This window comes from Leuciscus leuciscus (genome assembly GCF_965113295.1).
Source record: "Leuciscus leuciscus genome assembly, chromosome: 18".
Lineage (NCBI taxonomy): Eukaryota > Metazoa > Chordata > Actinopteri > Cypriniformes > Leuciscidae > Leuciscus > Leuciscus leuciscus.
In genome coordinates, this window is record NC_138742.1 from 33,160,933 (window position 1) to 33,175,473 (window position 14,541).

At 38.5% G+C, this 14,541-nt stretch overlaps 1 protein-coding gene across 1 annotated transcript in view; it reads left to right on the plus strand.

Annotated features, from left to right (window-relative positions):
- Positions 1-13,408, plus strand: part of atp6ap1a (ATPase H+ transporting accessory protein 1a) — a gene marked incomplete at its 5' end in the record, with an annotated part of 64,988 nt that extends 51,580 nt beyond the window's left edge. Inside the window, 1 exon segment of the mRNA XM_082146025.1 lies at positions 12,251-13,408. Coding sequence (XP_082002151.1) covers positions 12,251-12,460 — 210 coding nt within the window. The 3' untranslated portion in view covers positions 12,461-13,408.
- Between the last annotated feature and the right edge of the window lie 1,133 nt (positions 13,409-14,541).

Sequence of the window (14,541 nt, forward strand, 5' to 3'; positions counted from 1 at the left end):
TCTGTTCTCTCTCTCTGTTCTCTCTCTCTCTCTCTCTCTCTCTCTCTCTCGGAGTGGATGTTGGGAGTGGGTGCGTGTGTGAGAGACACGTGTAGGAGAGCGCTTTGCTTTTTTTTTTCAAGCTGTTTTTTTTCCTTTTCCTTCTATATTATTACTTATTTTCTTTCTTTCTCTTTTGAGGTGTTTTTTTCTTTGTTTTACCTCTCTGAGCACGTTTCTTGGTTTTAGGGTAGTTTTAAGGTTATATCGCGTGGTGTGTGTGTGTGAGGCAGTATGACGTCTACCCCCGCGGGGGGAGCGTCGCCTCTCACCCTCCGGAATGGTTTCAGGTGTGTGTCGGAGGCGAATACCTCTATTGAGGATGTTCTCCTTGCTGTAGGAGCTAAGGTTGGCAATGAAAATATTAGTTCTGCTTCTAGAATGAATAAGGCAGTCGTCGTCTTTTTGAAAAATGAAAATCAAGTAAAAAACTTGATTGAAAGCGGAATTTGGGTTAATGAAACGTATGTGCCTATTACACCATTGTCGGCACCGGCAACGAAAATTGTCATTTCTAACGTGCCCCCATTTGTTGGTAATGAGAATATTATTAAAGAGCTGACTAGATTTGGCAAAATTGCCGGCGCTATAAAAGAAATTCCGCTCGGTTGTAAAAACGCCGCACTGAAACACGTGTTATCTTTCAGGAGACACGTTTATATGTTTTTGAGCTCTCCCACTAAAACGCTTGATGTATCTTTTCGATATCTCACGGTGAGAGTGCGTATATGGTGTACGCTAGTACGGAGACTTTGCGTTGTTTCGAATGCGGAGATATTGGTCATAAACGTTTCACCTGCCCGCATAAAGCGCGTAATACTGAAGTGGAAGGCCCAACTGAAACATCTGAAAGGCCGCAGATTGTGAAGGAAAGAACACCACAACAACCTGAAAAGGCAGATACGAGTATCGAGGTAAGGCCAAATGTTTCTGAAAATACTGTCGCTGATGTTGAGGTTCCAAGTTGTAGTAGGCCTAGTGATGTTGGTAGGAGTGATGTTTGTGGTGGTCTAGTACAGGATAATGAGACGAATGATGGGCAAAGTGAAGAAATGGATGATATGTCAGAAGCAACTTTAGAGAGTTGTAGAGATGATGATTCATGTGCGGACTTTGATGTGGCAAATTGTGGAAGTGATTTGTATACAGTTGAGCAGATTAATGCTTTTTTGGATGAGACAAAGGGCAAAAGTGTTGACATCGGTAAATTTTTTCCAGATTTAGACAAATTTGTGCTATCTGTTATGAATGTGAGACAGGAATGCAGCCTAGAAGTGTTATCCAAGCAGAAAAGGTTTCGATTAAAAAAATACATAACAACAATTAGGCATGGAGTAAAATCAGGCAAGGCGAAACGCCGGGCTGTGAGAGGTAAACTAAAATAAGTGCACGATGGGTATCTGTCCTTTTCTTGTTTTTCTTCTCACAATACTGTTTCTTTTTGCTTTTATACCCTATTTTATTATGGATGTCCTAAGAGTGGGGTCCTTAAATGTAAATGGGATTAGGGCAAGTAATAAATGGTCATTGTTAAAAGAAAGTATAAAGCTAAAAGAAATTAATGTGATGTTCCTACAAGAAACACACAGTGACATAAATAATGAAGTAGATTGGGGTTTGTGGTCTGATGGTCAGTGTTTTCTTAGCCATGGGACAAATTTAAGTGCAGGGGTGGCAATTTTGTTTTCTTCTGAGTTAGATGTAAACATTCTATCAATTAGTGAATTGGAAAAGGGGCGACTTCTTCTAATTAAAGCTAAAATAAAAGATTTGTGTTTTGTCTTTGTAAATATTTATGCGCCAAATATTGGTAGGGACAGAATTAAGCTTTTTGAGATGCTTAAAAATACTCTTGTTTCTCTTTCACAAGATGATTTATTAATTATAGGAGGAGATTTTAATTGCACCCTTGATTTTGTTCTTGATAGGAATGGAGAAGAACCACATCCTCCTTCTGCTAAAGTTTTGAAAGCAATAATCACTCAGTTGGGGCTAGTAGATGTGTGGAGGGAAAAAAATAAAAAAGTGAGACAATATAGCTGGATTAAAGTGGCAGTAGGTAGAGTTAGTGCGGCTCGTTTGGATCGATTTTATTTATATAAAAATCAAAGTAATCGGGTGATTGGTGCATCTATCACACCTTGTATTATCTCTGATCATCAGCTCATTACAGTGAATGTTGTTTTATCAGAAACAAAACCACAATTCTTTTATTGGCGTTTTGATATCAAATTAATTCAGGATGTTAATTTTTATGAGAATTTTAAAATGTTTTGGAATTGTTGGGTTGAAGATAAAAATGATTATGAAAATCTGCTTCAGTGGTGGGAAATAGGTAAAACGCAGATTAAGCTTTTCTGTCAACAATTTATGGCACATACTGCATGTCAAATTAAACAAGAAATGGCCAAATTAGAGAAAGATATTCTAAAAATTCAAAATATGTTAATTGATCAAAATGATGTTAATGTACAAGATGATCTTAGTCAAAAGAGACAGGAGTTAAGTAATATGTTAAAGGAAAAGGTAAATAGAGCTCTTGTGAGATCACATTTTGTTTCATTGCATGATATGGATGCTCCCACGAAATTCTTTTTTAATTTGAATAAGAAGTGTTGTCATACTAATTATATGCATGCATTACGCACACCTGATGGGAATGTTACTTCTGATCCTTTGGAAATGCGGAGACTTGCTGTTGATTTTTATGTGGACTTATATGGTAAAGAGTGCACAGGAAGTGAAGTCGTGGATGAACTTTTTAATAATTTGCCTGTGCTGGATGAAGAAAATGTAAAGAACTTGGACTCTGATCTGACATTTGAGGAAGTTACAAAAGCAGTGAATCAACTTTCATCTGGTCGTGCACCAGGAATCGATGGTTTACCAGCAGAATTTTATAAAACTTTTTGGGGAATAATCGGAAGAGACTTTTTTTTACAGTTTTACAAGAAAGTTATAAAGCTGAGGTTCTACCAAAAAGCTGCCAACGAGCAGTGCTCTCTTTGATCCCAAAGAAGGGAGATCTTTGTCTACTTAAGAACTGGAGACCAGTAGCTGTTTTATGTTCCGATTATAAAATTTGATCTAAGTGTTTGGCTAACAGACTTAAAGGTGTTCTTGATGTGTTAGTACAGAAAGACCAAACATACTGTATACCAAAAAGGTCTATTTATGATAATTTGTTTTTAATGAGAGACATTATGGATTATGCTGGGATATATAATGTTGATTTTGGTCTGCTTTCTCTAGATCAGGAGAAAGCTTTTGATCGTGTAGACCATCACTATCTGTTCAAGGTTCTTAAGTGTTATGGGTTCGGAGAACATTTTTTAGCATGGATAAGAATTTTATATACTGATGCTGTAAGCATGGTTAAAATAGGAGGTGGTTTAAGTGTACCAATCCAAATGAAAAGAGGGATAAGGCAAGGGTGCCCTATGTCAGGTCAGTTATACACCTTGGCAATAGAGCCTCTACTTTGTTTGTTAAGAAATAAATTGACGGGTATTCTGGTAAGTAATAAGCCAGAAGCTGTAGCTATTAAACTTTCTGCTTATGCAGACGATGTAACTGTTATGGTTAGGAATACACATGATGTTCAAGTTATAAAGGAAGCTTTAAAGATTTATGAAGGGGCATCATCAGCCAAACTTAATTGGCAAAAAACAGAAGCCTTATGGTGTGGTTCTGAAGAAAGCTCTTTACCAGAATTACCAGAAAATGTCAAGTGGGGGAAGTCCGGTTTTAAATTTTTAGGAGTATATCTTGGTAAAGATGAATGTAAGATGAAGAATTGGGAGGGGTTAGTAGATGGAGTGCTTGTAAAGTTGTCTAAATGGAAATGGTTGCTACCCCAGTTATCCTACAGGGGAAGAGTCCTGATAGCCAATAATCTTATAGCGTCCACCCTTTGGCATAAGTTGATGGTTTTGGATCCTCCAAGAAATATAATAGAAGACATTCAAAAGACTCTTGTTAAATTTTTTTGGTCAGGACAACACTGGCTAAAAGCTGCTGTCCTATACCTTCCCGTTAATGAGGGAGGACAAGGACTAATTGACATTTGTTCGAGGATTGCTGTATTCCGATTGCAAGTGGCACAGCGTCTCTTATATCATCAGCATCAGCAGTGGATGGACGTAGCATGTGCGTTGTTGCGGAAAAACAGAAGAATGGGGTTGGATAAACAACTGTTTGTCATGTCTTTTGATGGACTAGTAATGGAAGGATTGACTGTCTTCTACTAGAGTGTATTGCAAGCCTGGCAGACTCTATCATTTTCAAGAGTATGGGAAGGATCCAATCAGTGGGTATACGAAGAGCCTTTGTTTTTTAATCCACTTATCTCTGTTGAGGTGTTGAGTTCTGTCTCTGTGAGGTCGGCAATGTTGAAAGCAGGAGTCTCTAAAATATGCCACCTACGAAGGGGACTGAGCTGGATATCGGTAGAGGAACTGACACAGAAGGTGGGCTTCAGGTCTGAGCGTTTTATCAAGAGGATGCTGGATGATCTTGAGGAGGCCCTCCCTGTTCCTATAAAGGATTTTATGAAAGTTTATCCTGTGGGGAAGAACTGTGATGCTACAGAAAATGCCCATTTTCCTGAACTGCATGTTTCTATAAAAAAAGGGGACTGGCAGGAAGATGACGGAAAATTGCTCTCTATGGATAAACCAGAACTGAATATTTTTGGTATTTTGAGCAGACAAACACTTTACAGAGCTCGTGTAAAAACCATCAACTTCCAACATCTTAAGGATGTGAGAGACACTAAATGGACAATGGTGTTTGAATCAGGCTCTTCCCCGAAAGGTAGCTGGCGGTCCCTGTACAAAAGACCCATTGAAAAGAGGGTGGGGGATCTTCAGTGGAGAATTGTGCATGGGATTTTAGCTACGAACAGACACAAAGCACTCCTTAATGTTTCAGATGATGAGGGTTGTCCTTTTTGTGGGGTATCTGAAACTGTTTTTCATCTTTTTATTGAGTGTCCACGTTTGGATCAAATTTTGAGTTTAATGGAAAGCTGGAGTATGCAGCTTATGGGCAGGTTTAATCAAGAATTGTTTATTTTTGGTCCTAATTATTCAACAAAATATAAATCCAAAGTGGTGTTATTGAACTTCTTGTTTGGAGCAGCAAAGTTGGCAATTTGGTGTACCAGAAGAAATAAAGTAGAAGGGAGGGAAAGCGTGGACATTGTTTTGATGATGAGAGGTTTTATAAAGAAGAGATTAATGATGGAATATGCGTATTTCAGACTTATTAATGATGTCAATTCTTTTTTTCATGTGTGGGGAGTTGATGGTTTTTTATGTGAAGCTGATGTTCATGGAGATCTTGTATTTAATTTGAGTGTTCAGGAGTGATTATTATTGTTATTTTTTTTATTATTTTTTTTCTTTATTATTATTATTATTATTATTATTTTTATTTTTATTTTTATTTATTTATTATTAATTGTTTTGTGGAAAATATAAATGTATGAATATTTTAACGGTTTTTACCTTAAAAATATAGGTCACTTATGTTTATATTGAATAATTAAAGAAGATCTAAAGTCAAGTCTCTCTCTCTCTCTCTCTCTCTCTGTTCTCTCTCTCTCTGTTCTCTCTCTCTCTCTCTCTCTCTCTCTCTCTCTCTGTTCTCTCTCTCTCTCTCTGTTCTCTCTCTCTCTGTTCTCTCTCTCTCTCTCTCTCTCTCTCTCTCTGTTCTCTCTCTCTCTCTGTTCTCTCTCTCTCTGTTCTCTCTCTCTCTCTGTTCTCTCTCTCTCTCTGTTCTCTCTCTCTCTGTTCTCTCTCTCTCTGTTCTCTCTCTCTCTGTTCTCTCTCTCTCTCTCTCTCTCTCTCTCTCTGTTCTCTCTCTGTTCTCTCTCTCTCTGTTCTCTCTCTCTCTCTCTCTCTGTTCTCTCTCTCTGTTCTCTCTCTCTCTCTCTCTCTCTCTGTTCTCTCTCTCTGTTCTCTCTCTCTCTCTGTTCTCTCTCTCTCTCTCTCTCTCTCTCTCTCTCTCTCTCTCTCTCTCTCTCTCTCTCTCTCTCTCTCTCTCTCTCTCTCTGTCGCGCGCATGTGCGGAGTGTCTGTGGGGAGCGTGTGAGCGGAAGAGTGTGTGGCGTTGAATGAGTGAGTTTTTCTAATTTTCTCTTTTATTGCGGCTTGGTTGTGTAAATCGTTTGTTTGGCTAGTATAATATTGAGTAAGAGACGCTGGCCGATATGGCGGCGTCTCAAAGTTTAGATAACTTAACGCGGAAGCATGGCATTAAAGTTATCACTGCAGAGCGTTGTTCTGTTGAAGATTGCACAATTGCAGTCGCTGAAGTAGTTGGATACTCCAGTATTTTGTCTGCAGCTAGAATGAATAGTGCTGTTGTGATTTTTTTGAACAGTGTAGAGAAAGTTAATGATGTTGTAGTAAAAGGGATTGTCGTCAACAGTGCGTTTACTCCGGTAATGCCTTTAGTCCAGCCGGCTAAAAGGATTACACTTTCAAATGTACCGCCATTCATCAGAGATGAGATGATTGAAAGAGAATTAATGAGACATGGTAAAGTTGTGTCTAAAATCAGGAAGATTGCTTTAGGGTGTAAGTTACCTCAGCTGAAACATGTGGTTTCATTTAGAAGACAGACATATATGATTTTAAAAATGAAAATGAAGAGCTAAGCTTAGCCATGAAATTCAAGGTAGACAATTATGATTATGTGATTTATGCAACGTCAGAAAGTATGAAGTGCTTTGGCTGTGGGCAGGAGGGACATATAATTCGTGCCTGTCCTGAGAAGGTTGATTTAGTAGTGCCTCTAAATGAGAATGAGAGTGAGGAGCAGACAAATGTGGGTAGAAATGAAGAACAGGGACAGTCAGAAACTGGTGAAGGATTGAGTGCTGACACAGAAAAGGGAGATAGAAATATTAATGAAGTTGAAAAGGAAAACTTGGAAGAGGTTGTGAATGAGGATAAGAAAGCAAACACGAAAGAGTTTGAGGCAACTGATCCTAAAGTGGTTGTAATAGGAGGTGAGGAAGATATGGAAATGGTAGAAGATGAAAGTGTGTTTAAAACACCTGCAATTAAACGGAAATTGAAGAAAAAAGGCTGTGGGAAGAGAGTTAGGAAAGAAATTGGAGATGAAATATCAGGGAAAGATGTTGGAAATTCTGAGATTCAGATGGAATCAGATATGAGCAATGCTGATGAGTCTCAATCTGCCCCAGAAAGTGGGAGTGATTCTTCAGGATCTGTGAATTCAGCCTCACAAAAAAGATCCGCTAGAAGTGATTATACGATTGAGAAAATAAGAAAATTCTTACAAACAACTAAGGGAATGAAAGGAGTGAGAGTGGAAGATTATTTCCCGGATCGAGAATTGTTTGTTAATTCAGCTAAAATGTCAATGAAAGAGAAGGGTGCAAATAGTTTGACTGATCAAGAGATTTACAGATTGAAAAAATTTGTGCAAAAGACTAAAATGAATATACTTAATGATGAATTTGAAACAGAATGATTTCTTTACTTTTCTTGTGTTGTATTTTTGGTTGTTTTGCCCAATTCTGGTCTCTATTCATACATTTATGAGCACGCTAAGATTGGGCACACTCAATGTAAATGGAGTACGAGAAAGTGGGAAGAGAACAAAGCTTTTTGAATTAATAAAACAAAAGAAATATGATGTGATGTTGGTTCAAGAAACCCATAGTGATGCAAAAAATGAGACTGATTGGAAAATGGGATGGGATGGAGAAGTTATTTTAAGTCATAAAAGTTCATCTAGTGGTGGTGTAGCTGTTCTTTTTCAAAAACACATGAAACCTTTATCATATGAGGTTGAACACATTGTTGAAGGGCAACTATTGAAAGTTAGAGCAAAATTTGAAAAATTTGTTTTAGTTTTTGTAAATGTTTATGCTCCTGTTTGTGGTCCTGAGAGGGTTTATTTTTTGAAAAAATTGAATGATGCTCTCTCTAGCTTGGAACAAGAAGAGTATATGTTTATGGGAGGAGACTTTAACTGTACAGAAGATGCTAAAGTAGATAGAAACCATAAAGAGCCTCATATTGCATCTCAGCATGAAATGTTGAAACTCATTTCTGAACATGATCTCTATGATATCTGGAGAATATTGCATAAGAATGAAAGACAATATACATGGGCACAGGCAAGAGAGAATTTAATTACTTTGGCTAGACTTGACAGATTTTATTGTTGTAAGCATCATTTTAATGTTATAAAGAAATGTGTGATTTTACCTGTAAGCTTTTCTGACCACTGTTTAGTTGAATGTAATATTTATATAGCAAATATAAAACCCAAAAGTGCTTATTGGCACTTTAATGTCTTATTGTTGCAAGATAAGTCTTTTATTGAGACATTTACATATTTTTGGAAGCAGTTTGGGTTGAAAAAGCATGAATATGGATCTTTACGACAGTGGTGGGATTGTGGTAAAGTGGAAATACAGCAACTGTGCCGGCAGTACACACTCAATGTTTCCAGAGACATTTCCCGGTCAATGAAAAACCTGGAGATTGAAATTGTGGAACTGCAGAATTCAACAGCATCCACAGGAAACCAAGGGCATAGTGAACTCCTCAAATCCAAAAAGAGCAAGTTAGATGAACTGTTAGGTGTTAAAGCACAGGGCGCACTGGTCCGCTCTCGATTTCAGAGCATTGAGCAGATGGATGGCCCGACTAAGTTCTTCTTTGGTCTAGAAAAAAAGAATGGTCAAAGTCGTTACATTCACTCGCTATACTCAACAACTGGAACAGACATAACAGAGCCTAATGAGATTAGAAAAAGGGCAGTGTCTTTTTATTCAGAATTGTATAGGAGTGAGAGCCCAGAAGTGGATGAGCCAGTCAATGGGTTTCATACAGGGTTGCCAAAAGTGCCGAATGAAGTGAATGCTGAACTTCAGAAGCCCATTTCTATAAGAGAATTGCAGATTGCACTGCAGAGCATGGAATGTGGCAGGGCACCTGGAATGGATGGTCTCCCCGTCGACTTTTACAAGGCTTTTTGGGCAGTAATAGGGGATGATTTGCTTGCAGTACTGAGTGAGAGTCTGGCTGATGGCTTGCTACCACTGAGCTGCAGAAGGGCAGTCATAACCCTGCTGCCAAAAAAGGGAGATTTGAAGGATATGAAGAATTGGCGACCCGTTTCACTTCTGTGCACTGATTTGAAAATTTTATCTAAGGTTTTGGCAATAAGACTGAGGGAGGTGGTTGGTCGGGTCATTCATCACGATCAGACGTACTGTGTGCCTAAGAGGTCTATCTTTGATAATATATTTTTGATTCGAGATAGTTTGGAAGTCTCTAGGTTATTGGGTTTAAATACTGGTCTTATTTCCATAGATCAGGAAAAGGCGTTTGATCGGGTTGAGCACGGCTATCTCTGGCGTACACTGGAGGAGTTTGGGTTCAGCTCAGGTTTTATTGCTATGATCAGGGTCTTGTATCAGGACATTGAGAGTGTGCTGAAGATAAATGGAGGTTTGTGTGCACCTTTTAAAGTCAAAAGAGGGATCAGACAGGGATGTGCATTGTCAGGAATGCTGTATGCCTTGGCTATTGAACCTTTGCTGGTAAAAATTAGAAATAATATTGAAGGTTGGTCGATACCACAATCAGATGAAAAAGTTAAGTTATCAGCTTATGCTGATGATATTATTGTTATGATTAAAGATCAAAATGATATACTGATGTTAAAGAAAATTATTGATGATTTTGCCATTATTTCTTCAGCCAAAGTAAACTGGTCTAAAAGTGAGGCATTGGTGTGTGGTGAATGGGATGGAGATCCTCCTAATTTACCAGGAGGCTTGTCCTGGAAAAATGATGGAATTAAGTATCTGGGAGTCTATCTTGGGAATGATTCTATGTTACAAAAAAATTGGGAAGGTATTTTAGAAAAAGTAAAAGGGAAATTAGAAAAATGGAAGTGGCTTTTGCCGAAGATGTCATTTAGAGGGAGAGTTATAGTTATTAACAATTTGGTTGCATCAATGTTATGGCATCGATTGACTTGTATTGATCCTCCTATTGGGCTGTTGGCAAAACTACAAGCCATTATAGTAGACTTTTTCTGGAGTGGATTTCACTGGATTGCCCAGAGCGTACTGTTTCTCCCCACGGAGAAGGGCGGACAAGGACTCATACATCTGGCCAGCAGAAGAGCGACTTTTCGATTGTTGTTTATACAGAGATACTTGACGGGACCAGAGAATGTGGTCTGGAGGAAAGTAGCTGATATAATCTTTAATCAAGTGACTGGATTGAATTTGAACTCAGGACTCTTTTTTACAGACTTTGGCAAGCTACAGTTTAATACGTCAATTCAATTCTACAAAGGACTTTTTAATGTTTGGCAACTTTTTAAAAAACAGAGGCAAGACACAACATCTCTGTACTGGCTGCTTGAGGAACCTCTTGTTCATGGAGCGAGGTTGGATGTGGCTTGTGAAGCCACACCAGGACTATCTCAAATACTGTGTTCATCCAAAACATTGAAGTTACATCATTTAATGGACATTGGTGGTCCTGAGCTATGTAATTCTCAAGCTGTGGTCTCTCATTTGGGAATTCAATCTGTACGACAAGTTGGAAAAGTGTTAGATTTATTATTGCAAAGGTTGACAGTAGAAGAAAAAATGTTGTTGAAAGAATATTATAACGGCAAAGTGGTTTATACTGCTTCAGATCCATTTCCAATAATTTTAATTACTCCTGATTTAAAGGGTTTAAGTGGGGTTTTTTTGGATTTGGAAGGTCTGGAGAATTTGAATTTTCAAGATGTTCAAAGTAAAGTGTTATATAAATGCTGTGTAAAGGTTTTAAACAAAACAGTTCTTAAAGAACGAAAGGATACAGTGTGGAGAGAAAAACTGGGGTTGGAAGATGATGTTAAACCTGTATGGAGAATTATTTATAAACCACCATTAGAAAAGCACACTGGTGATCTTCAATGGAAAATATTGCACGGCACAGTTGCTGTTAATGCATTTGTGAGCGTTATTAATTCTAATGTGTCTGATGAATGTCCTTTCTGTAAAATAAGGGAAACGATTTTTCACTGCTTTTTAGAATGTTTAAGATTAACGAATTTGTTTAGTATACTGAAGTTAATGTTTCTTAATTTTGGTGACAATTTCTCCATTCAGAATTTCATTCTTGGTCCATGCTATAGAGCGGCACAAAAAAGTAAATGTCAATTGCTAAATTTCTTGATTGGACAAGCTAAAAGAGCTATATATATTTCAAGGAAAAGAAAACTAGAAGGGTTAGTGGGGCAGAAAGTTGAGACTGTTTTTAAAAATTTGGTGAAAAGTCGGGTTCTGATTGATTTTAAGTTTTATAAGTTGGTTAATGATTATGAAGGTTTTTTGCAAAGGTGGGGACACAATGAAGCTATTTGCACAGTTGTGGATGAAATGTTGTTTTTTGATTTGGTATTGCAATAAGTATTAGGGTACGGAAGAAATAATGATATGTGACAAGATTGTGATTAGAATGTAACAATTACAATGTGAAGCTCTGAGAAATAAAAGTTGTTGTGAAAAACTCAAACTCTCTCTCTCTGTTCTCTCTCTCTCTCTCTGTTCTCTCTCTCTCTGTTCTCTCTCTCTCTCTCTCTCTCTCTCTCTCTCTCTCTGTTCTCTCTCTCTCTCTCTGTTCTCTCTCTCTCTGTTCTCTCTCTCTCTCTCTCTCTCTCTCTCTCTCTGTTCTCTCTCTCTCTGTTCTCTCTCTCTCTCTCTCTCTCTCTCTCTCTGTTCTCTCTCTCTCTCTGTTCTCTCTCTCTGTTCTCTCTCTCTCTCTCTCTCTCTCTCTCTCTCTCTCTGTTCTCTCTCTCTCTCTGTTCTCTCTCTCTGTTCTCTCTCTCTCTCTCTCTCTCTCTCTGTTCTCTCTCTCTCTCTCTGTTCTCTCTCTCTTCTCTCTCTCTCTCTCTCTCTCTCTCTCTCTCTCTCTCTCTCTCTCTCTCTCTCCTCTCTCTCTCTCTCTCTCTCTCTGTTCTCTCTCTCTCTCTGTTCTCTCTCTCTCTCTCTCTCTCTCTCTCTCTCTGTTCTCTCTCTCTCTCTGTTCTCTCTCTCTGTTCTCTCTCTCTCTCTCTCTCTCTCTCTCTCTCTCTGTTCTCTCTCTCTCTCTGTGTTCTCTCTCTCTGTTCTCTCTCTCTCTCTCTCTCTCTCTCTCTCTCTGTTCTCTCTCAGGTCCAGGGCTTTAACATCGCTGGGAATGATTTCTCGTACGCCAGTGACTGTGCTAGTTTCTTCACTCCTGGTATCTGGATGGGTCTGGTCACGTCTCTGCTCATGGTGTTGGTTCTCACGTACGGCCTGCACATGATCATGCAGCTGCGCACCATGGACCGATTCGACGACCCCAAGGGTCCCGCCATCTCTGTGCCTCAGACCGAGTGAAGGACGCAGAGCCACATTCCTCACAGCACTAGTGTTTGCTTTAGTTACACAATATTTAGTTAATGTTATTCATTTCTTGTCGTTATGTGTGATTGGGGTGCTGATGGATTTTTTCCTGTGATAATCATTTCATTAATAAGCATGTTTATGAATATAAAGAAGAAGAATTTTAGGATCATTAAGATTTTTTCATTGTGACTTTATTGTTACAATTACAGAGTGAAAATGGGCTTCTTTTTATGCAAAATACACTTTCCTTAGCATGTCCTTGACAAGTTTTGTGAGATTCATTCTGAAGTATTCTTTGAGCTAAATATCTAAAAATCGACTACATTATATTTTCTTTTTTTCTTTATTTTTCCAGAAAAATCGCATTGAATTTACAGATTGGGGCACCATTAAATGTAAATTGTACACTTTACATAATAAATTATTCGTGTGAGAGAAATATCTATTAACAGACAGCTTAATGTTTTTAGTGTGCTGTAAATATGAAATTAAGTATTATTTATTGGTGGTATGCGTGTATATTTGATTCCAGTGTTTTTGAGTTTCTCCACTGTAGTTTCCTTCATAGTTCTGTGTCCAGTGTGTGTTCACAGGTGTTTCTGTGAGAACTGAAATGTTTTATGACCAATTCTGGGTTTTGATTTAAAGGGAAACATGTTGTGAGCTGTATTTAAATATTAGAAAAAGGTTACCAGAGACATTCTGACATATTCTTTTTGTTGAAATATCAGCATGATGTCTTTTAATAATATTAATGTAGTGAATAATTTGCACAAATAGTTCTCATAAATAACATGTTTTATGTTGATGGCACATCTGGTTTATACTTAAAATCTTAAAAGGTTATCTATTGTCATTTCATGCGGTCACGTTTTGGAGGTGTATACTCTTAAATGTGTATATTGTGTCTGTGTTAAATAAACTTCATTGACATTGAAACTTTTGAACTTTTATTTTACCAGTTTATTTTAGACAGTTAATGTGGTTATGAAGGTTTATATGGTTATGGTCCAGGCTACAAAGTCACATTTGATTATAATTTCATGAGTTCTCCTAGCCTGGTCCTACCCATAGACAGTAAAAGAAATGGACACAGCGACCCCATTGGATTCAACGGAGAAAAGTGAAGTCAATTAGAAGCTCTCACTTCCTGATGGCTGAGATACTGCGCAGACTCAAACTGAGCTTGATGACGTAGATGTGACGTGAGCAACCCGTCTGTCTTCTAGTGGCTGTGCCAAGAGAAATCTGAATCATTCCCTTCTGAAACTTGCAGAGACGGAGAGTGTGAGTAGGAGGTGTCCATGAGCTAGGAGCAGGAGAAACTTTTGCTAAGTATTCTGATTAATTATTTTGTCATTTTGCCTCCACGTCCCCCCGATTGCCTGTGAGCTTCTCCTCCTGTCCATACGGTAATCTCTCTACTGTGCGACAGAGAGTCGCGTGGTTATGACGCAATCGTTAGCCTATTTTTACAAAAACTGCTTCTACGGGGCCATAACATAAGATAAGAGGTAATGGAGCCTTTTATACATTTTCGTGTTTCTTTAGAAATAAATAATGGACAAATCGAGTCTTTAAACGCCTCCGATTTAGTTATTCGCTGTCAAAGTGACGCCAAAATGAATGGGAGTCAATGGAATGCTAACAGCAGGTGATGGTCTGCTAATCAATGGCGGCCCCCGGGGAAGCTTCAGTTTCCGGCTGAAATATTACCCCCTTGGTCCTACCAGACTCTCGTACATTTCATTTGTACAGAGAGTCTGGCCATTCTCCATTGACAAGTGTTAACTTCCTTGAAGGCAGGTACTATGTTGAAGTTTAAATCTATTGGATCTGCCAAGAGCCACTCTGGATCTGCCATAACCAATCGCTAACGTTTGGTCGTGACGTAACCCTACAACTCAAACTAGCGCACAACGTCATCGTTCTCAGCCACTCCCTCTGTTCGCTGAATGGACCGGTAAAAATTTGTCCGGAGAAAACCCATGAATATACCGCAAACGTAGAGGAAGAAAGAGAAATAGAGTAAAAGATGGGTAAGTGGAGTGGAGGGATGCCGGAAGAGTTGT